General features: G+C 40.9%; 1 protein-coding gene across 2 annotated transcripts in view; it reads right to left on the bottom strand.

Annotated features, from left to right (window-relative positions):
* Positions 1-25464, bottom strand: part of ric1 (RIC1 homolog, RAB6A GEF complex partner 1) — a 64646-nt gene that overhangs the window by 21697 nt on the left and 17485 nt on the right. For both annotated transcript variants that reach the window (XM_023831887.2, XM_023831888.2), the window contains exon 3: positions 3951-4030. In XM_023831887.2, the coding sequence (XP_023687655.1) occupies positions 3951-4030 (80 nt within the window). The remainder of the gene's footprint in view (positions 1-3950; positions 4031-25464) is intronic.

The following is a 25464-nucleotide window of genomic DNA, read 5'->3' as shown; positions in this document are numbered from 1 at the left end:
ATTTGAGAGATTTTTTTGTTTTTGGTGAACTGCTGCGAGAAGCAACAAGCTCTAAGAATTACAGAAGCAACTGGACGAGGCCGTTGTGAAGTTTACTCAGTTCCCCACAGTGAGGCAGCTGTCAATTCACAGCACAGTGCCAGTGGCGTGCACTGTGCAGATCACTGAAAGCACTGAAAGATGTCCTTTCATGGCCAAGTACGGCACGCAGGACGCTGACAAAGGCAAAGCCTTACTGACATTGTGACACACTGTCACACGAAGGATGAACTTACACATGTAATATTTTCTCAAGGATCATTCAGAGATAAGTCTTGGACTCAGACATGCCAGTTCAACTAATGGTTCATGGCACTGAGGAAAACAGCCCACAGAGGCCCAAAAAGATCTTTCATGAGGAACTTTCTGACCAGTGTTCTGGAACCTGGGGTCTGGTTCTGAGTTGCAGGGCTGCCTCAACTGGGAACTATCTGTCTCTATAGAACAGGTGAAACTACTCCCATTTAATCTGAGTATACAGGAAGCTTGGTCAATAGGAGCCTGAAACCCCTTTAGACAGCCATGGTCATGCTGGAAGCAAGTGTGTCATCTGTCTCATGAGAGATTCTCAACCAAACTGTACCAACCTATGGAAAGCATTTGAGAGGAATTCCCCTCCACTTACAAAAATGAATTTCAGGCTAAAAATGGAATATCCTAAGTGTGGTATTTCTGGAAAAGGTAGTGATTAATAAAATATATACATTCCCCTAAAGCCTGATTTTCCAAGTAATCATTTTGTAATACAGTATATTGCTTTGTTTTGCATGAACATTATTTACTTTCTCTTTTGTTTTTCAGTAAGCGTTTCACTTCGACTTAAACGGCACGCCTCACAAGGACTCAGCTGACAACGCTAAGCATTTGGTGTACACATTAAAAACGGATTTCAGTTTACTATATCCACCACATTTATTTTAATAACGTTTTAGAAAATAACTTCTAAAATGTTCTCTACAGAAAATCATAGCCTGCATGAATGAAAACGTTTTGCTTTGTTTAAAACGTGCCTAAAGACCAGCTGTTAAGGCCAATGCTTTTCTCATACCAAAAAAAACTAGCTGAACAAACATTTGAGCCAGCACTATATTAAATGAATGTGCAATAATTTAGTTAATGATTAGACGATTTTGTCACTTACAGCTTTATAAAGAAATAATTAATGTTCGCTCCAACAAAAACTACAATACCATATTTTGTATACAGTACTTAAGAGCAGGCAGATAGGCTAAACAAAGCTCAGTGACCCTGTAATGTCATATGCATCGTCGTGTTTTTAGTAACAGCACAACGCGGCCTAAGTCAGGGACAAACACTGAAGCAGCGAATGAAACTACACCGTCAACAGGGATGTGAGAGGAGGCGGGGCCTGTGAGGTCACTGCAGGTACATTCCTCTGAGGCGCTGACCCTCGCTTACAGCTGGCCCATTGTGACGTACCTCTCCATCAGCCCGGACGCTGTGCTGTGCTGTGCTGTACTGCTCAATGCAATGAACGCTCTGCAAAGTTTCTCTGGCATTAAAGTCCCTTTATGGAGGTAATTGCAAAACTGATTTTCTGATCACTGATAACCGATTTATCTGGTACTACGTACAAATTTAAACAGATGGACACTGAATACATCACGGCCTGCCTGTTTGTAATGCATACAGCATATTAGCACAGCAAGTCATAGAGAACTTCCATTATGAATAGATTCAACAATGTGCGGCTTTGCGCACAGGCCTGTCCCAGGGGCAGAAGAGCAGGGCTGCGTCGGGACACGGCGCTTCCATCTGAGACAGCAAAAGAGCTGTTGCTCATGTGATATGCTTTTCAAAGCGTGAACTTATCTGCAAGCAGAAGCTACGTGTTCCCCTGGAGGGTGCAAAAGGAAAGTGGAGCGCATGAAACGGGAAACGCTGAATGTCACAGCAGAGGGTGAATTTCACAGACAGCTTTGTGCTGGATGTGTGCGAGCAGATTAAAATACAGATAAGGAATCCCTTACCTATTACCTTCAATGCACCACCCTATCATACATGAGTGACAACGGCGACCGCTCCGCTGAGGTGTAGAAGCAGACGCACAAGCCCCAGTGCAGCGTGTGATGTCTGCAGTCGTGACAATCAGCATGAAAGTAATTCTAAGGCTGATACACTAGAGGAGACTGAGTCTCGAAGCCAGGAATAAGGACATGAAAGCAGAAAGGCCACTAAAAGACATTATTTTTTGAAACACCACAGAAAGCAGAAACAAAAAATATTTAGACGAAGCTTCGAAAACCTTAACAAAGGCACTTCCCTCATTTAATTTGTATTCCACAGTCACAGCTCATCCAAACCAAGATCCATTCTCACAAACACATGCTCAAAAGCCCGACTAGGGAAAATATAGCTTATAACTATCTAAGAAGAAAACTATGAAATCTGACTTTCGAATACAAGACCTACTTGACAATTTAAATTGTATTTAAATGGTTTAAATCCATTAATACTCCAATAACCTAAGACATCAACGCATAATGACATCAAAGACATTGCTTTGTTTGCATGAACAGAATTTACTTTCTCTTGTTTTTCAGTAAGCGTTTCACTTCGACTTAAACAGCTGTTACGTCCTTAGGAGGGCAATGAACAACCTCAGATGTGAAATTCAGGTGAGATTTCAGAGCTGAGAAATGCTCCAGCACTGTCCATATCACTGTGTGCTCGGTGACAATGTTACACTTGCTGCACTGTGACATTCAGTGTTGCAGAACCAGATGCTGCTCCTTTGTAAAAAGGCTTTCGACAAGTACATCGACAAACTGTGCAAATGGACACCCAAGGAGCCACACACCCACACAATCAACAAGGGATCTCAGCTTGGTACATCGGGAAAGAATTTTTATACAGGCTGCATAAGCACACAAATAATGCTGAACTTTGAATTCTGGAATATAAAACTAGCTTCCAACTGAAGAACTGAATATTCCGGCAAACCCGCCATTTTTGATGAAATAGCAAGAGTTTGGCCAGTCTGAAATTTTGCCATGACATGAATTACCAGATAGTAAAATGGGAAGGAAGGTAACCCAGTGCCAATTAAGCCAGCATCCACATTTGTGTTAGAAGTCACAGGCTTATGCCTCACACCCTGAAAAATGCTATGCTGCTAAAACCTTCACCACAGAAAGACTCAAAGGAGACAGAACTGAGAGAGAGCAGGTGGGTCAACCAAGAAAGACCGAGCAGCACAGGGATGAGCCATGGGAAGGAGCCAGACAAGAGGCACATGACCCATCTATGATATGAGCGGGAAGCTAGTGAAACGGCAGAGCTCTGTTAGCCTCTCGCTAAGGAGGCGACCCAGGCCTCCAGCAGCCAGTCACGCCGCAGATAGTGTTACAGCTCAACAGGCACGCAGACTCACTCGCACCACCAGCAAAAATCAGTGACAGCACACAAAAGCTGCTGTGAACAAAAAGATAAAATGCAACAACGATTACAATGGAACTGAAAGCACAGTTTACCAAGGCCATTATAGAAGTAGTAAGTCAAAGGTTAAATCAACATTTGCCGATATTCAAGCCAGTTCACATGTACATGCTCATTTTCAAGCAGAGTTTGCATTGTCCTTTCTTCAGTTTATATTAGGCTTGTGAAACTCCACTCAAAGGCTGTATGGGCTGCAGGAAAAACCTACATCAGGTACAGCAGGGGAACTTGGTCCCTTTGCAAACAGCTCATGGAAAAAGTTCATATTGCATTCCCTGCGGCGCCCATGTCAGATGTTCTGGTTTGATGTATGCTCAGAGCAGCTCTAAGTGCACCTCACGCACATCCGCTTCTCACAATATGAGGTGGACCACAGGGCCCAGGTTCAGAAATCTCTACTTCACAGCAAGTCACATTCCAGGGAAAGGGACTGATTGAGATGAGGAACTCACTTGGGATACACCGGCTCATAGAGACACTTGTCCTCGCCCCCACACACCACATCAAACAGAAGGATGTATCCATTGGCAGCCTGGAAAGAGAAGGCAAGGCGGAAGAGATTAATCATGGTGTAACAAATCAGTGCAGTCTCACAACAAGACAGTAGCATCAGTAGGATTCAGAGTTGTTAAAGCATGTAAGTGAAGAATCAGATGGAAATTGGGACATTTAAAGCAGAGTCATAGTATAACAAGGCACAACTTGCTAGGCCAGGGTGTGAACAGGCACACCCAATGAATGTATCTTAGGCCCTGCGGCAGATGAAATCACTAGCAGGTCACAGTTTTGTTAAATGTGCTCGTCATAACTGCAGGAGAACACACCCCGCTTTGAAATGCACACCTGGGTGACACTTAAGGCCTGAACAAAATTATACTTAAGAATACAACAGTAACTGTCAGACGTGTCTGCCTGTCATAAATCTGCAGAATCACGTCAGAATTATCCGGTGGTAGCAATAAATCGATCTGAATAATCAATGATTTATCAAAAATGACCGAATTCAACGCAGGCCAGTGATGACAGTCCGCTAACTCCAGCTGAGTTAACTGAACTTTTAATTTGAGGCACAATTCACAGAGTGTAACTCATTATATTTTCCCCCATTATCTTATCCTGAACAGTCTGCCATATGGTTTCTGTAGATGGTGCTTCTACAGCATAAGGCCACATTGAAATGAGATAAAATGTCTCATAGTTTCTGGCAGGCTGCCAGAAAATTTATCACACATACAACGAAAACGGACTATAAGAAAACAAAGTTAGAAATTAGTCTATAACTGGTAATATAACCTCAAAACACACATTTCCTATCTTAACCATAATTAAAAATAAGTGGTGGGCACTTAATCATATACCCTATTCTGTGCCAGTGATTTATTGTACTCTGTAGAGGGGTGTTCCAATTAAAAGATGGCTTGGTTATTAAATATCCACTCAACTACACAAAAGGATTTTACTACATTGCTGTTACACTCTAAGAAATATTTAACAAATGCAAAAAGTACACCCTGGATGGGATGGCAGTCTATATATACTCATACACCATGAGAAACTTAGAGAAGCCAAGTGACTGAAGTGCATGTCTGAGTGCGGGAGAAAACTCCCCGCAATATGGGGAGAACATACAAACTCCACGCATACAGACAGAAGGCAGGATTTGAAAGCCAACCCTGGAAGTAGCAGCACAGCGACCCACTGAGCCACCACACTACCCAGTTAAAAGAAATAATAATGTTACCAGTTCAGAAAAACATAGGGTAAAAAATATCCCCAAAGAAACCATGGCAAAAAATAGTTTGAGTTGCATAAACAATAATTACATGGTATCTCTACCAAAATTTAGAACTGTGGGTTCTCTCAAAGTGCAGGGATATGATGGTGGTACGGTACACTTTCTGCAAGTAACTTCAAAGTGCAGCCTGAAGATGAATGGGGGGGGGGCAGTGGGTTAGACCCACTCACGCATATAAAAGAGAGATTTACAGTTGTACTTGGACAGGGGAACTGCCAAGACCTATAATGGTCCAGGCAATGACAGCCAATTACCACAGCGCATGCAGAAATAGACAGACTGAAAATAAGGTATGACCAATCCTGGCAGTACAAAGAGTGGAAAACAGGAATAAAATGCTGGACATAAAAAGAGAAATGCAACTTCAAAAGTTCAGTTTTTGCACAGAGTAGTCTAGCATGAATGGCTATAATATCTGAATGGGCTAGAATACCTGTTTATAAAAAATGAGGGAAATGTTATATTATAGTTGAAATGTATTGCACATTACCATTTAGTCAAGCCCTGTGTTAAAATAATATGCAAGCTGTAAATCCTAAATTCAATCAATCCAATTCCTAAATGTTGGAATAAAATTACAGATTTAAAACGTGCTTTGAAAGGAATATTGTGAGCTGATATTTTCTACATTTTCACTGACACCACAGATCACCTAGAAGAGGCTGGAATACTTCTAACAAGCATCAAGGATTCATAGACAATCTGGACTCCTGCATGGGGCTTAGTAAACATAAAAAACGACTCAAAGAATCTCCAGAAAGAAGCATCTGAAATTCACTTAGCTAGCAGTCTGACTTAGCTGGTTTAATGAAGAATCAGGAAATCAAAACTCCAAACGACTCTGCGTAAGCTGCCCCAACCCCAGCTTTTCATTAAAAAGTGAATCCCCTCTTCATCTGTTTCACGGAGCAAAATGAGTTACACACGAGACAGAGCAGCAGCATGTTATCAGACCGTCTTTAAATCCTACATACTAATTCTAATCCTACATACAGATAACAGCCAACCTCGTTATGTATGCGTGCTGCCACACTGACTTGAGCTGTGAGTGCCGTTACCAGGGTGACAGGAAACAAGAGGAAGAGGACATAATAGTGAATCATTTTTCAACATTATCTATACCTATACTTTTCTCAGATCGTTGCTCATACCCAGTAGATTAGCATTAAATCCTTTAGATGTGTTGTAAGGCTCACATATGACAACCTAATACGAAAATAGCAAGTTTCAGAGACAGGCCAGTACTGCCCCATAATGATACTAAAGGTGGCGCCTGAAAAAATAATGGTGAAACCTGACAGACTGAGAAAACTGATTCAACATATTAAAGTCCATCCATCCATCCATCCTCCAACAGTTTATCAAAGACGAGCCTACAGGGGTCCCCAGCAGACAGCACACGGTAGGGGTACAGTTTCCTTCCACAATCTCCAGGCTGGCCATGGAGTGTCTGTTTATGTACCCAGCAACAACTCACCAGTCTGTTCAGGGAGTACCGTTACCTTGCGCCTTATGCAATAAAGAGCTGCTCATGACACGTTCAGCTTGTGTCATTACCGTCATTTAAATGCACCCAAAACTTAATATTCTCTAATAACAGTACGAAGATCGAAGATGTCCATGTAGGGCAGCACTGCCGCTAGTTGCTCACAGCTGCATTCATGCAGAAGGAAAACTTGAACAATCTCCAGTCATGTGGTCTGTTTGCAGGAGACATTTCAGATCTGATGGCTTCGTGGGCCGTGCATCCTTTGGTTCTGCATTAGCCCATTTCAGGCACTGTACTTGTATCTTCTTTGCGCTTATTATATTCCAGATGTAACCTAAAAACTGAAAAATTCTGATGTTTCCTGTATTCAGTTGAAAATGCAGAGTAGCTCACCAAGTGCACTGATATTACTCACCTCCCAAAGCAGCTGTTTGTCTTGATTAGACTTCAGTCATATTCCCTACAAAAACCTGCCCCAATTTCTTTCCATAGCACTGTCATTCATTGTTGGCTTACAGAAGAAACACTTCTCAGAAGTTAAATAAATACCATCCGTCAGGTTCTGGCAAAGTATTAACTTCTGGAAAAACATGGTCTGCTTTCAATACAACTATTTGCCATTGGTTGTTACAATACAGCCTTTGTTATGAGTTAACAGAAACAAACTTATGATCCAGGGGGGTATTCTACAAAGCAAGATTTCACAGTTAGCTGGGTTAACTTCAGCTAGAAATCATGATTGTCCAATAGGGATGCTCCTTACTTAAACTCTTACTGGACAATCATGTCGTCTCCACAGGTACAAAGAAACAGGAAAGAGCTGTCCAAATTGCTCATGGGATTGCTGCAGGTAAGCATACGACAATCAGGTCTGCTGAAGCTGGGCTGAATGAGGCCCCAGAAACAGTACTGATGGTCAGGGAGGATACTTAAGGGCTTGAGGCCTGAAGGCCATTCTCCAAGCAGCAGGATGTTATAAGGGTGACATTTAACAAATCACTATTTGCCTCTTTATGGAGATTCAGATTTTCACTAAAAGCTACTCCAGACAGCTAAAATCCAGACTGCGAGGATCAGGACAGTCTACAGTGAGTACAGTCCTTGTTTTTCTTAGTGGGTTTGGATGGTGAAGCAATGTGCTGTCCTCTTCAACTCTGGCTAGAAGGTGCTAACGGACCAGGAGCTTATTTCGTGTTTACATGCAAAAAGTAACTCAATGTTGTCATATGTTAAGCACAGCCTCAAAACCCACAGCCTCGACTCTGGCCAATACATCTGATAAATATATTGTCAAATACAAAAGGCATTTTTGGCTTTAAGGGAGGCAAAAATAATTTATATTTTCTTTGCCACCTCACTGCAATTGTTTCAGACACTCAAGCAGCTACTCATTACTAATACTCTTCCAGAAAAAATATTATACATCCAGTTGTCAAATCATTAGGTACCCTGCTTATTAATGCAACCAGCCTGTTACTCTAAACAGCAAGTCATGTGGCACACGGGCAGGATCACAATGTTCAGTTAAGGTTTGGATAGGAATTAAAGATTAAAGTGATTTTAAGCATGGTGCGATTGTTGGTGTTAGACATAATGGTGTCAGCCTTTCAGAAACCACCACCATCTCGCGATTTTCACACATTACATAGTGTCTAGAGTTTACAGAGAATGGTGCAATAAACACAACATATGCAGTCCAGGGAAGTTCTGTGGCTGAAAACACCAAGTTAATTAATGAGAGAGGTCAGAGAAGAATGGCCAGACTCCTTCAAGCTAACAAGGTCACGAGAGCAAAAACAGCAGCAAAGCCACAGAAAGCCTTCTCTGAACACAAAACAGAGAGTGACAAAAGCGGCATTCCTGATACAACACAGTTACAGAGTGCATGTGAGAAAAAGTATTACTTCTACAAACAAGTGCATGTTGACTAGGGATGAAGCAGCAGGCTAAATTCCAGATACATTCAGAAATCGGCTACATTTAAAAATACAAAACAAAATAATCTTGCATGAAAATGCATTACCAGGGCTCCAGATTACTTTCCTAAACAAAAGGCTTAAAATGACTAAATTATGCAAACACTATTTAATTCACCTGAAAAGTCTTAAGATCAGTTTCAATATCAGAAGAGAAAAAATGAATAAATGTATGCTGCATAAGTTTTGAAACCCAGATTTTGGTTGAAATGCAACTCCCTGAAATTACAATTCCACATATTTTTGGGTCAGCCTCTACTTCTCCACACTAGGATGTCACATGTCCTAACGCCAGCACTAAATACAGGTGTGAAATCACCAAAAACGGACTAAAGATGCATTGAGATCCGATGGCGCAAACCACATTCGGAGGTGGTCTGGGACGCATATGACCACATTCTTATAGCAGTATGAACGCGAATGTGTCCCGGGCCGCAACGAAGGACCGCCTATCCAGCTGACGTCCTTATGTGGGCGTAAGCAGCCCATGTACGTACTCACTAAACGCGCAAGCAGTATCTGACAAATGATTTATGTCAGAACGTCTGTCAGTGCAACATGGACCAATGTGTAGTAAACTGCATTGCGAATAACGCATCTTCTTTCTACAACACTAAAAATAAGTTTGAATCTGTTGGGAAGTTGGTTTAGTATCGGACTGTCGCGACCCATTCGCATGGAAACATTGCTAAAAGTGTGCATCATTAATATTCCATGCAAATTCGGGAAAAATAAATTGTGTAAAGAGTGATTTATTAAAGATTATTATTATTATTATTATTTATTATTATTATTTTGTGATTATTTGTCATTGTTGACACACCACAGCACAACAACGAAATGTGTCCTCTGCATTTAACCCATATGTGACATCGTGACATAGCAGGGGGCAGCTAATTCAGTGCCCGGGGAGCAGTGCTTGGGGGCGGTACCTTGCTCAGGGTACTTCAGTGGTGTCTTGCTGGTCGGGGATTGGAACCTGCAATCTTCCGATTACAAGTGCGCTTCCCTAACCATTAAGCCACCACTGCACTGTTTGTTTTGGAATTTGTTTTTTTGTTCTGATGTTTTGGAATTTGCACAGATCATACTTAATGTGTACTTTAAGAAGCTTCCTTAATTATGTCAAAGCTGCTCCCCGGTGTACTAATATGGGTGAACTGTGCTGGTAAAAGTTAAACGCAAAATGAAAGCGTGTAGGTAAGAATGTGCGTTCAATGGCCTAGATAATGGATTCGTTAAAGATATAACAGCGTAATTGTTTTTATAGTTTTATACTGGGCTGTCCGGGGCTTGAACTCCTTGACTACTTTACTCCTTTTACTTCACTTGCTCCAAGTCAGACATACAATTCAGCATATCAGACAAAACAATGAACCTCTTCGTTGAAATTCTCAAAAAATTTGAGCTTCCCTGGTTATGATTAAAAGCCAAAATATTACCATTTGGCAACCAACACAATGCATTACATACTGAACCCGTTGGCCCTTAAATAGAAAAGTATTAGCCTGCCCTAGGCATATTTTGGTACTGAAAGACCTCTAACACGTACAATGTTAATGTGGTATAAAAATGCATGTCTACAATGTTAAAAGTTGAACTTTACTGTGAAATATAGTGTGATGTTTAAGTAATCACATTTGTATTATGTGAAAAAATATTTCATAATGACAGTCTAATGAAAATCACAATTTTTTTACTAAATAAAGATTACACATAGAAGACAAACATTACGAAATAATACTTTAGGGGAAAAGGACACACTAAATGGCTCTCGATCTATTGGTCCATCTTCGTCCCTACCCTCAACGATGGTCATGAGCTATAGGTAATGACCGAAAGAATTAGATCGCGAATACAGGGGGCCGAAATGAGGTTTCTCCGCAGGGTGTCTGGGCTCTCCCTTAGGGATAGGGTGAGAAGTTCGGATATCCGGGAGGGTAGAACCGCTGCTTCACGTCAAAAGGAGCCAGCTGACGTGGTTTGGACATCTGGTGCGGATGCCTCCTGGGCGGCTACCCGGAGAGGTTTTCCGTGCATGTCCTACAGGGAGGAGGCCCCGGGGCAGACCCAGGACACGCTGGAGGGATTATATCTCTCGGCTGGCCTGGGAACACCTCGGCGTCCTCCCCGAGGAGCTGGTAGAGGTAGCTGGGGAGAGGGAGGTCTGGGTATCTCTCCTGAAGCTACTACCCCCACGACCCGAACCCCAGACAAGCGGTAGGTAATGAATGGATGACACACTAAATATTGAAATATTTATTCATTTATTTATAGGTATTTTTATTTATTTCGAGTATTATGGCATTCCATACAAACATTTTGGCGGTTTGTACAAATAGCTTTTGATTGCCGCTTCTCCTACTTTAAATGTTTGGCAGATTCTGCATATGGAAGTGATTCACGGGCTTATATAAATAAGTTGTGGGAAAGTGAGATCCGATTACCGATCTACCGAAACGTATAAGGAGACGCATGTTAATGTCGGGTGTGAACGGACGTAGCTCTGTCCACTCGTGATCGGATCACCCAGGACGCATGTTAATTCCAGGTGTGAACAGGGCCGAAGTAAAGTCAGGGGGAAAAAAAGCATGTTTAACTAAAAATTTGTCATCTCAGGGCTAAAGCCCTCGATCTCCATGTAACACGGGACTGAAGTATGGGTGTGTGCTTGCTTTACCCTCGGGGTAAAGGGAAGGGTTCTCATCTCCACGTTGTATAGTATCAGTCCGCAGGCATTAACACCTGGTTTGCAAGAAACAAACATTCAGTTGCCCATTCTCAGTCTTACTGAAAAGTATCAGCATTTCAGGGACACAACTGAAGAGCAGCAAATTTGATAGAACATAAAATATATGATTCAAGACTATTCAGAATGGTACTATGAATGGCAACCAGGTTTAATTTTTATCTTGAATACTAGCTTTTTTACCGAATGGGGCTGCAGTTCTGTCCCAGACGCAGAAGGAAAGGAAGATGGAGGGAAAGCACGTCACGTCATGTGACCAGAGCGGTGAGGGCAGGGATTACTGACCATCACTACATCACAACTAAAGATTCATACTAGAGCCCCATGATATCACATGGAAATTTTAAAGTGCATGCATAATAATCGCCAGGGCTTCAGATGACAGGCAAAAACATCTGTCTGGACATATCTGCCCAAATTTATTAATATGTTTATTAAATTTCTTAACTTAAAAACTTAAAATAAGGAAGTCCCGTATTTATACAGATAGTTAACTTTTGGGTGTCACAATATGCCTCTCAACACTTTAGGTGTACTGCTAATCTGTTTACCAAATTGTGGGCGTAAGTAAACTTCTGTACAGTAGCCAAAAGCTGGCGTCCGGACAATTGTTTACACCCGTTACCAATATTCCTGGTGATTATTGTATATGTGCACATTTCGCGATTGCATCGCAATGTGATGTTGTGCAGCTCTAAAGCATACCGATCACTCCCTTGTGCAGCACTGACATTCCAACCCGTAAGAAACCACCTCACCCCTAACAATTCAAAAATGAAAATCTGACAGTTGTGTTGTATGGGGAAAAAAATGGAGCAGTGAAGCCATGGAAAAGCAGCAGAGCCATTTTGACTGCGGATTCAGATGTTTTCAGGGCTGCATCCAGCAACCTACTCAAAAACAGACACTGTGACATCATACTGTTTAGCAAAGACAGCTGTATCCGTACAAGCTCCTGGGACATTTACAACAATGACAAGCCATAGTTTACAGCAAAACTCAGTAGCTGTGCGGGACAAAAGAGGAACCCTGTAGGAGCGGGGATAATAACCTCTTTAAGACTGCCAAGTACAGACTAGGGACCGGGACTAGGGCAGCCAAGGAAATGTACCCTGAAAAGCTGAAAAGAGTTCTCAGCCAATCTCAGCTCATCTTAAGGGTGGAAGGGCATGTAGGACGTCACTGACTACACAAAGAAGAGGACCACCTGCTGCATGGACGACGGCTGTCATTTGGTTACCGACCTAAACAGATTCGACTATAATGCTGAAAGGCCTAAAGCTAACCTAGAACCCGACCATTATTCACCCTTCATCCTGCCTTCCGCACCCCCAGCTTTAGCGATCTGTGAGCAGGATGTCAAGACTTTAAGAGACAAAAACGAAAAAAGCCCCAGATTCCGTCTCTCTTGCCTCCTTGAAACACTGTGCAAATCAACTGGCACTGGTGTTGCCAACCAATTCAAATCAAGCTCTAGACCTGTGCACAGTCCCGGCCTGCTTCAAAGATGCCACCACTGTGCAAGTAACCAAAAACCCAAGAAATCACTGGTCTAAATAACTACAGACCAGTTGCCCTCACCACTGTTGTGGTGAAGACCTTTGAGACATGTATAATTGCCTACCTCAAAACAATCAAACCCCTAACTAGACCTCCTTCCATATCCTTACTGGTCTAATAGTTCAGCAGATGAGGCAAGACATGGGCCTTCACTACATCCTGCAGTGCTTATGTTACCCAGAATACAACAATACAGATAGTTTGCAGACTTCAGCTCTGTGTTCAATACTATAATTCCAGAACTCCTTCGAACAAACTTTCCCAGCTTAGTGTGGCTGACTCCATCTGTCGGGCAATCACTGACTGATAGTACAGGAGGCAGAGAAAATACACAAAGGACACACTGTCCCTTAGTATTAGAGCCCCAACATGGAAAGGTGCCATTTCTTATGCTCAACTGTCAAATCACTACATCTCAAATGACCAATTACACACATGAAATTTGTCGACAACACAAACTGTACTGGCCGGTGTCTGGGTGCAGCCATAATCTGGGACTTAAGGCTGGATATAGCGTTCAGGAGAAGACCTGCCACTATGCCCCTTAAACATCCATGACTTGACAGTTAATATACTTGAACAGCTTAAATAGGAGAAAAATACTTACTGCATCACTATGAAAGCACAACAGAGGATGTACTTCCTGCGGTAGCTGAGTAACTTCACAAAGAGCCCATCACTGAGTCTCACACCACATCGACTGGTTCTGATCACTACAACAGAGGACAAGACCAAAGTGCAACACATCACGTCTGCACAGAAGATCAACTGTGACCGGACCTCTCCCCTGATCTCTCACATCCTATATATTAGATTTTTCAGGCTCTCCCTCCTGGGGTGAAAATCCAGACACTAAAAACTAAAAATTCAAGACACAAAAACAATTTCCTGAGCAATAGCCCACCCAAACACGTGAAATTAAACACTTGCTACAACAAGCACAAAATGACTACCATTGATATTCAGTACTGCAACATTTACTGCACATTTATTTAAGGTAATGTTGTGAGATGTTTGTTTCACTGCACTCTCTTTCATGTACTCTATGCCATTGAAAGCACTTTGCCAAGTTAAATTCCTAATAAGCATGCACTTAAGCCAATAAACCTCATTCTGACTCTTCCACTCTCAGAATAAACTAAAATTTAAGCACAAGTTCAAATTCAGAATTAACTCTGCAATCTCTTCAGATATGTAGTGCTGAGTGATATCCGGGGGAAAAAATGTGATAAGATTAGCTAAAAATATTGGGATAAATGATACCTACCCATCCACCCCCCCCCCCCCCCCCAGACACACACACACGCGCACACACACACACACACATCAATTTTTTGGTAGTCAAAAGAAAAATGTGATACACTTGCTGATAATCTACTTAGAACTTAAACAAGAAAACTTGCAAGTGTATGTGTATGTGGGGGGGGGAGGGATTTTGGTCGGATCAGCATGCTGATTTTCATTTTTAGGTCCCCATGGAAAATGACTGATCAGTGTAGCAGATTAAATTGTGATTTAAAAACATGTCACCACCCGTCTACAACAGTCTAAAGCACTGCTTCACTAACTTACGGTAAGTTCAAGCTGCATGCCACCATTGTAACCTACATTTACGCAGGTCTGCATGCCATACAAGGCGTTAAAAACAAGACCTATATGTATTTTTAAATTGCGTTGGAAATTAGGGGCAGCGTGTGGATCAGTGGGCTAAGCCTGTGTTCCAGTAATCACAAGGTCGCCGGCTCAAACCCAGCCTCAGCACGTCTGTGGGTCCTTGAGCAAGGCCCCCAGCTCCCTGGGCGCCCCAACAGGTGGCTGCCCTTCGCGGACAACTTACTCTACAAAGAGCAAGTTGAGGGAGGCGTAAAATAACAATTTCCCCACGGGAACCAATAAAATATCTATTAAAAAAAAAAAAGTGTGTGCTAGAAGGCTAAACTAAAGTGAAAGCCAAAACAAAATGTCATCTTTCTCTGTGTGTAGCCTAAGCCTTCTTCCCTACCAATGGCAATAATCATGGTTATTTGCGGTCAGATACCGACACCGGGTTACTTGTCCGATATCGTCGATTACCGACATCGTCGTATCACCCAGCTGTAGTATGAAGTAGAAATTCATCACAGCTTTGCTTTGCAGCTTTTATCACAGTATGAGGTGATATGGCAAGGTGCTGTCACTCCAAATAAAGCATAAGTAACAAACAGGAACTTAGGTGTTTTGTGCAAGAAAACTGCAAAGGCTAATAATCTACATGAAACACACTTCACCCATCACAATTTTGTGCAACTTAATTGCATTCAGCATGAAGCCAAGTAACTGCAGGGTCCTGTATAGCCATCTGAGCTCTGGCGCAGCTCATGGATCAGAGTGTAACTCATTATGTCATCGAATCAAACACAACATTAAAGGTCTAATTTAAAAAAATATGACTGACACTGACTCTGAATCACACTTTGTGCATAGCAGTTGAGCAGCTGAAAGAGCTCAGTGGCTAATTAGTGCAAAGCATGCCATGAGATTCTCTTTAACTATTCTTTGTGTGTCCTTGAATGTCCCATGATTAAGAAAGCTAACACTACATGTATGAATGAGGGCTTGTTCTGCAAGCAGTAAAATGTTGACTGAGCACAAGGTCTCTTTTTCAGTTTTTCACTGTGGGATTGGGGCAATAAGAGAGCAAATAAGTAAGTGATTGTCTTGTTTATGTGATTTGATGCAATGACAAAAGTGGAGAAGCGCTGACCCGATATTCAGATTGGTATCGGGGCTGATCCTATTTGACGGATCGGGTATCGCCCATACATGACCGATCCACGTTCGATACTTGCTTATTTAGATTTTAGCAGTTTCTAAAAAGAGATTTAACACAAAATAGTAGCTATTTGTACAATCAATTGCTCTATCCCATTTTAGATGTGTTACTTGCAGCAGTCAAGCTGAACACTAATGCTGCCTCTTAGTGGGCGAGAGCGCAGTGACTTCCACCTGCAGTGACGTCATATGCAAACAGTTTGCAGTACAAGAAGCATAAGAACATCAGATAAGAGGGTAACGGTCTGGGGACATTTTACGCTTTTACAACAACCAGTAGCACAGCAATTTGCAATCTTTGTAAAAACTAAGTTTTGAGAGGTGGGAGCAGCATTTAGTGGAAAATCCCACTAAACAAGGCGCACGCACTTGTGCGAGACAACGCGGGTAATATGAAAAAGGCTATGGATGATTTGGGAGTCACTAGCTTGTGATACACAAGGGGCTGCGATCGCAGCAAAGGGTAAGTGACGCTGCTCCCAGTAGGAGAAACATTGTGGGCTATTTTAAGCATTCGCCTCGTGTGTATACTCGCTTGAAAAAGATTCAAATTGAACAGCAAAATGCCTCAAAAACGCTTAAAACAAGATGAACAAAGGAGGTGGAACAACACGTTATGTATGTTTCTAGTAGCTTGATTTAAAAATTTTTGTTATACATTTTTCATCTGTATTTACTAGTTTAATAATATTAATTATGCATCAAGTATAAATGTATATTATAAAAAGTGCTCTTGTATCGAATCTGTATCAGTATCGACAGTCGTGCTTTGGAATTGGATTGGAGCTGGAAAAAAGAGGATCGACCCGTCCCTAGACAAAAGGTTCACTAAGTGCGACCTGCATGTCCTGCGATGACATTCTTAAAGTCTAACTTTTAAATGAATAAACACAACACCTGTGGTTTGGAGACAAACTTCATGGGGAGAAAGTAAAGCTGTAGTTGACACCTGGAAGCAACTCTTATCTGGAGACCATATTCTCTCCACATCACATGGCTTTTACTGTCATACTAGTGACTAGCTCGGAAAACACAAAAAATAAAAGTTTTTTTTTTTTCTCATTTGAGTTTACAAAAACAACCATTATTCAACTTGGCTAATAAATATCATAGCTTACAAATTAATTTTAAATAATGGTATACAATTTAACGTGTGGTGAAGATTAGCATTTTCACAGACACAGCTGTTTGTTGACTGTCGTTTAGCACTGTCACACAGAAGGCTTTACAAACTACCCTTGTTTTTTTCCAAGCGCCCGACCTCCAGCAATCTTTTCCACATCAGCAGGACTGCTGTCACATGCAGGGAATCTCAGCTGGCGACCTGTGTACAGAGGGCTTTCATCTCCACTTAACCGGGCACTGGAAACGGACAGGCTGCCCAGCGGCAATGGACTAAAACAATGCAACCCTCCACTCATTTAGCATTTCACTGTACACTGCATGTGCTGTGAACCGTATCCTGCTGGTGGGAGGAAAGGACTCATTTAGCAGGAAAGTGTCTTTGGTGCATAAGTGCTTGTTTATACTCCTCTGCACAGCCTTGCATACATCTATACTGGTGGTGTTGCACTGGATCACTGTCTGAGGCAGTTATTGTTATCACTGCTCTGTTATGGTTCAGTGGGTTTGTGGGGGGGGGGGGGGGGTGTGTGAAAAAGGAAGTGCTTCCTCTCACCCCTAGAACTTAGATTCCTTGCTAAGTGAGAGGTTACACACCACTTATACTTAAGCAGTTTGGGCAACTGAACACGATGGAAGAACTAGTCGCACTGTAGACTGTGCATTACTCTACACACAGAGATGATTTGATGGAGGGCATGATTAATTTGCATGGCATAACTGAACATGCTCAAGGCTCTATTTGTCAATATGTCCCATTTCATAGTTATTCGATATCAATGTGTAGGGTGCATCAAAAGTTACAATAACTATTATTCTATTCCAAAATAAGGTCACAGGGGGTCTGGAGCCTATCCCATTCAGCAAAGAGGAAGCAGAGGAACACCCAGGAGAGGATGCCAGCCCATGGCAGGCCACACACACTGTGGGAATAGACTGGAAACTGAGAACATGCCAGCCCCATACACTGAGCGGGATTTGACCTGGCAGTCCTGGAAGGACCTACCGAGCCCCCTTGCTGATCCCACAAGCCTTTTAATTAAAATTGCTTAAAAAGTATTTTAATAATACATTCTTAAGAATCCCAAATGCACAAAGAACAATGGGTAACAAGGTCTTTCTGCAATACTCCAGTCCAATCCACATTACTCAATTTATCCTTAAACAGGTTTGAACACAAATTGATACCTATACATTAAGTCAACTGGAAAAAATGTAAACACAACATAAATGATGAACATGCTGCTAGTGCAGGCGTTGAAACTACCCAAACAGCTACAGCTAATTTCACTAAACTAAACTCATATTTAACACACAATTCTTACCCGAATCCGTGAACAAATCTAAGTACAATCCAATGGTAACAATAACATTCGTTAACTATTGCACATATGTAAAGAGTAGTGTTAATGCCTCCAACATTGTAGTGTAATAGTTGCCACAATTATGACATTCATGAAGAATGTCCGGGCCCTCCCATGGATATTAAAATTGGCAGTTATAACAAATAGGTTTGTTGGTCAAAATAGAAGGTTGCCATTTAGAAATACTTAATGTAGCTTTTACTGCAAATATTTGTGTGAGGTGACAATTGTCTCTTCCCGTTGGCTTGAACTAGAAGCACACTGGATCTAAACACTGGGTGAACTTCCTGTTGACCGCCCAATTTCTCTCCTCGTTCCCCCTTAGAGGTAAGGAAATAGCTGCTGGGAGTGTTGAAAGTGATGATCATTTTAATCTAAAAAAAACAGCTCTGTCTGTGAAAATGCTAATTTCTGCATTTCTGGAAGACCAAGCTGGGCACAAGATGACCAGGAACTGTCCCATTATGTACTTTACAACAAGAATACAATGTGAAGTTTAGCCTACACTCAAATCAACTTTGCCTTTTCATCCCAAATCCTGAGACAAGAATTGTAGATAACTCAGCGGGCACAAAATACCAACGCAAGGACAGTAAGTGGATACACAGTGATTGGGGAAGAATTCAAACTCGGGAAATTTCAATACTAAACAAAAGCTATTAGAGAAACATCACAATGCGAAAAGGCTATACAGCAATAGATTTACACCACACACAGCTGCACATGTGACTCAGTCAAACATAGCGGGTTTGTTGTGGGAAGTGAGTGACAGGTGTTGCGTATGCCTAGCTGATATCAAGCTGATGTACAAACACCGTAATCTGTTACGGTTGCACCGTTGGCACTGGAGTCGTGTCAGAAAGTTACTGCTAATGTTAATAGGTCAACAGAGGGTGCATTAATGGGTAGACTTTACCGTTTTGCTCCCATTTCCACACAACACCGTAACGGTAAAATAGCAATAATTGAGCAGGTTTTAGTGTAGGTGTAAGAATGGGATCCAGAGAGAGATTAGTCGTCTCTCCCCCCCCAAACCTAACTAAATGCCTGCTCTGTTTACCTACTTCATCTGTTTTTCTTTTCCTGGGAAAATAGCTAAGGAAGCTCATTTTATTAGAGCTTTGTAAGAGTGTCTGCTTAATGATGGCATAATTTAGCCTATTAGTGCCGGTAACCTGCTGAATTCCGTAACAAGTATACCAGTCGTTGGGGAGGATATTAGGCTTCTCAGGTGAGTCACCAAGGTGTTGAATTAGACGACTGATTGGTTGGATAGATTTTTTTTTACCATGGAGGCAAAGATTCTAGCATGGCGAGCCACCTTGGAAAAATGTTACCAGCAGAAACACTGCATCCTATTGTGGCAAACAATGACCTTTACATACAACAGGGACATGCAGCAGAACGTAGCAGAGGGGTAAAAGGCACTATCCCCTTGCCCTCATTGGAAGAAGCATCCTTTGTTACTGTTCCACTGATCAAGAAACAGCTGATTTGAATTTTTTTACAAAAAAACCTGATTTAAATTTTAAAAAAAAGCATGACAGTCAAGGTCGCAAGACACCATGACTCTACGAGACAGCCAATAAAACGAACAGGCATGGAGGAAGTACTGTGACAGAAAGGGGCGTTCAACATTGACTGCAAGTAGGAGGATAAATCAATGGAGTAGACACGAAACTTAACAATGACTGATCTCCAGAAGAAAAACAATTTGAGGTGTCAACACATCACTTTGGATACCTACTTAAAAAGATGTAGCACTAAAGCAATGATTAGTTTACCAGCTTGTAAAGTAGCTAAATAATAGCTGACAGTAAAACATTTACTGTGTTCCCTAGCAACTGGTAGTAGGAACACTGCTCATATGAAGCCTTCACTCTCAAGCTGACAGGTCCAGCAAAATGCAGTTCTTACACATTTTAATTATTCTTCCAGATCACATGTAATGTAAGTCTTGTGTTCTTTTATATCTTACTTTGTGTTTTCCTTAAAATGATGGGAACAAAATCCAACTATACAAAACCATTAGCTAGACAGTTGAATGCTATGTAGTGATGTTACAATTCCATTACTAATATTCTGACAGGTTTAATTGTAATACTCTTGTAACAGTTATTCAACCAATGTAGAAGCCTAAACAGTTTCATATTGTATTACATAATTCCAATCCTACAGACCCACCTGAGAACAGTAACAAATCAAATTTGTTGTGACCAAAAAGCACAGAAGCTGTGTCAAGCAGAACTTCAGTTTCGCTTCCAGCGTCAAAACTGCAACATTACTTTTGCTATTTCACTGCACGAAAGCAGCAATAATAATTCTAAAACATGATATGAATGCATGATTATAGGATCAGTTCTTGTGTAGTTTAGCTCCTGGGAGGAGGGGAGTAGATTTTTTAAGTTAGATTCAGTGCCTCTCACTTGGACCTTACAAATGCTACTCATTTATTGTCAACATTAATTCAGCACAAATTAAATATCTAATACAGGCAATAGCACTCGTCTCTCCCATTCAACAACAAAATGGCAATGTATAGATATATATAGAAAACTAAATTGTAATGCTTCCATCCTCATCCTCACACTAATCTTCATTCAACCAAATATCCCCAGTGCACAGAAAAAAAGATCCATGCATCTTGCAATCACTCACACAAAAGGGCCGCAGGGGATTGGCGCCTTTCCCAGGCAGCACAGGGCAAAAAGCAGGGGCATGTGCCACACACAATGCCGACCCCATAGAGGGCACGAAGGCATGCAAACACGCAATAAGTCATACCAATTAGGAAAGGAGCGAGCTAAGCAAGCCCGGAGGTATGAGGCAAGTGTTACTCACCGAGTCACTGTGAAAGAACAGCTTTTCTAAATAATTCACAGGTTCAAATACTTTAATTGGCTAGGATTTCCTGTGAATTATTTACAGAAAGCGTTACAGTGTATTTCAAAAAGAACAAAGCATTTTGTTCTTTCCCACTTTAATGTTAAAGAAATTTCAGATTAAAATAAACTAAACTAAAATGTAAAACAAATTAAACTAAATTAGGACAATCAAAGCTGCTGTGCATTTCTAACAAATATCTCTATGAAGGACAAAATTCATGGAGAACGGAACAATAGAACATGGTACAAACACGGTAGCAGAAGCACAAATATATATATATATATTTAACAAATATTAAGAAAACTAAATCGTGAAATGTTTATTTTGCTTAAACAGAAGTGCAATCATAATACAGATGCTCCTCTACTTACAAACTTTCAACTTACGAACTTTGAGACATACAAACGAAAAGGACTGCAAGTTTGGTTTTGAAGGTGAAGAGTAATATCTGGATGACATGGTAGTAAGAGGCTGAATATTGCTCATGGGTGTTGTAGTTTTTAAGGGGACAGCTTGAATATGACGTGGGTTTTGTAGTTTTTACAGGGAGAGCTCACGAAAGTGAATAGTGTGGGAAGAAAATTACCAAGAATGCCGACATAAGCAAAATTGGGCTGATAGGGCAGTTTAATAATCAGTACAGCAGACACAACAATCCAGCCACAGCAGACACCAGACATCAAGGAGTCTCCCCTCAAATTTTTCCGGGAGAGGGGGAGGGAAAAACACTTCAGGTTGATGTAGACAGGGAACATCTAATAACAGAACTACTACACAAATACAGAACAGCCACTTAACTCTGGACATAATGCATTGTTGATAGTCTGCCACTTACTGTAAATACTAGCTGTAATTTGAAAGCAATAGTATCCTAACTGATGCCAAAAACCTGAAAGGTGTTGCAAACAGGCCAGAGATTGAGCCTGCACATAGATACTATTTCACTCATCTACTGAGAAAAAAGTATGTGAACTGCAGAGCAAATGCTTTTCATTAAATTGCAACCTCAAAATTCTGCTCCCAAATATGGCTACCACATGCCCTGCGAGGTTTAAAATGCCACATGCAAACAATACAACTTCTTAGTGATGTCAGAAAGGGACAGCCTAAGATGTGTTTATTTGTACCAGATCCTCTAACCACATTCTTTATTAACAGGACTGCCATAAAATACACACAGAAAATACACCGTCAGCTGTAGCTCCTATCGTGAGTGAATAATATGGAGAGGAAAATTTAAAAGTCGTGACTTTCATCACCTGAACCCGCAGAGTCTGGCATGCAGCCAGATATACTGGGGAACAGGGTTTTAATGAGAGAGGTCATGACCTGCACCAGCAAAGACCGACTGTCCTACAGCCAAAAATAGAACACCATGTGTTATGAGGGAACAGACATTGCATCATGACTTTCATAGATTCCTTCCAGACCTAAAAATCTATATAAAATACAGATGCTAATTTAAAACACAAAATCAGAATTTTATTGCAATTTTGACTTAAGGGAAAGCTAAAAAGTTTATGAAATGGTGTTATGGAGTAGGTTCTATTTTTCCAACGAAGGAAAAAAAGAAAACGGTAGATTTTTTTTTTGTTTAAAATGCCATTTCAGCCAACCCAAAAGACTCAGGATTGTAAAAACAGAAAAGGTTTCAGAAGTGTATTCAACTCTCAGTTTCTACAGTAACACAGAAGCTCATAAATCACTGTGATGTATAAACTCGGGCTGCAGATATATCATGTGCATGCGCAATAATCACATCACCTCTGTAGGTACTGCTTTGTGTCTGATAACTCACGGCAACATCACAAACTTATTTGACATATACTATTGATAGATATGTTCTGTTTTGCTATACAGTATTTCCCCCATATCTGCAGGTGATACATTCCAGGACCTATAAGGGATAGCAGAAACTACGGATAACGGAAAACCATTCACAGATCCCATATACAACGTGATTTTCGTGTATAATAAGGGTGTAATGGTACAAGAGCTGGAATCTTCTTCATTAAAATGACTCAATCACTCCCCACAATACGTTTTTTTTTGCCCACTCTATGTAGGGAGATAAAAAAATTAACATGTACAGGAACTGTACACACTATGGGCACTGTTAATTTAAAAGACAATAGACAAGCAACTACTATTTATCAAGGTTAAGAAGCACTTATTGTTTTTCTTTCCTAGATTTCATACAGTAATGACAAACTAGGCCTAGTCTGTCATGCTGCCATTTTTATGAATGAAGAGTTGTTATATGGAAAAATAAAGAGTTCATTGTTATACAACAGGGTGATGTGTTTTTATTTAAATATAAATATAAAGATACCGAAACCATACTGTTACCATGGTCCAAAAACTGACACACATACTGAACCGTGGGAAAACTGTACACTTACACCCTAGTGTATATACATATGGTAAAGTTTAACTGATAAATTATGCACAGCAAGACATTAACATTAAATACAGTAACAATGAAGAACATTGTACATTATACAGTACTGTACTCTTGAATGAAAGGGATTCTTACATTTTTGCCTAGTTCTCAAGAGAACATAGCAATAAAACGACAACACAATAAAAAAAAATATTGTATCTTGTACCTAAATGATACAGCTTGTACTCAGTGTGCAGTTTGAAACCTGAACATTTCCTGCAATTCTTACATTTTTTGGAGCGTGATAAACCGCTAATAACTAAATCCGCGGTCACTGAAACGAGGGGGGGGGGTGCCACTAGAAATTTAATCTCCTCTGTCTTTCATAGATATTGCAATGTTACTTGAGGAAATTTCACATGCGATTTCATGCAGCCTTAGTATAAACTTATTCTTGCGAATGAGAAACATCAAGTAAATCGGTCCCATTGCTATACACCTCATTACAAGCAGTCAGCAGTTGGGCCACAGGACAAGAAAGTAGGACATACAGACTGTTGACAATACAGTAGTACAGACATGCTATTAGCATATTTAGCTCTCTCAATCAGCTGCTCAAAATGGTAGAGCTTTACAAGTACTTGTGAGTAGCACTTTTGCAATGTTTTCTCTTCTGGGCTCTGCATAGTACACTCTAAGGTTATCGTGGATTACGTGATACTCACCCTTTATCATACACACTTTTGCACTGTGGTGTGATTATGTAAAAAGGCAAATATTGTCCCTCATTATCAGTAATTGGTAATGTCAAGAAATTATTCACGTGCAATGTTTGTCTGTTCAGCACATCTCCTGGGACAGGGAACTTCCGTGTGAGGGAGCGACATTTAATTCTGAACAAAGCAGTTCCAACAAAAAAAAATTTGAAATTTGTTTCATGCAGTTGCCAATGAGAATAGCCAGATGGCAGACAAGCTGCCAAAAGTAAATCTGTATCTCACCCATTGAATAGCAAGGGACCATACATATATATACATACACACACACAATTTCCCCCTATTTATGTGACATTAATACTTGGGAAAACCTGTTTCTGTGGTGACGTTCTGGTACAGAGCTATCATTTCTCAAAACTGAAAACCGGATTAAGCGGACCGAGTGGAAAACAAGCACCCAGATGCCGTAACCATACTGAAGGAAACTCCTGCCAGAACTTGTGTTGGACTATTTCAATGAACCAGACAGAAACTTGAGAGGAGCGCTAGCATTGTGATTTGGGGGGGGGTGGGGGGGTTGGGGCTCTGGTAAAAGGAGAAGGAGGAACAATGAGGTGACAGGCTTTGAACTACAAAAATATATTCCAGGCCATGAGAACATTAAATGGCAACCTAGAGAACTAGTGATAAAACAAGTCCTCAGACTGCAGTCCCAAGGAAGAGATGTCAGAAAAGGGAATATCCTTCCTGGGTACACTTTTTTCTTCATATTTCTTAAAAATTAAATACAAGATATGCATTTCAAAGCGGAAATAATCTCAGGGGGATATCCTCTGCCATTATACAAGACACATAGCATTTCCAGCCAGCACAACAGATAGCCACCATATGTTCTTCACCAAGCAGACTAACCAGAAAATCATCATCGCACATAATTGAGAAGTCTCAAAGCCTGAAGATTAGTCACTTCAACAGTTCAAAGAAAAACACACAGACACACACACACAAAGAATACATAGAATGTAATACAGTGTGGAATCACTGCTCAATGACATGCATGATCCACATATTTGTAATTTATTGTTAATAGACACAATGAAGCTTAAAAAAAAACT

Source organism: Paramormyrops kingsleyae, chromosome 7 (genome assembly GCF_048594095.1).
Source record: "Paramormyrops kingsleyae isolate MSU_618 chromosome 7, PKINGS_0.4, whole genome shotgun sequence".
Lineage (NCBI taxonomy): Eukaryota > Metazoa > Chordata > Actinopteri > Osteoglossiformes > Mormyridae > Paramormyrops > Paramormyrops kingsleyae.
Note: the sequence above shows the minus strand (reverse complement) of the source record. Positions and strands in the feature narration are given on the sequence as shown.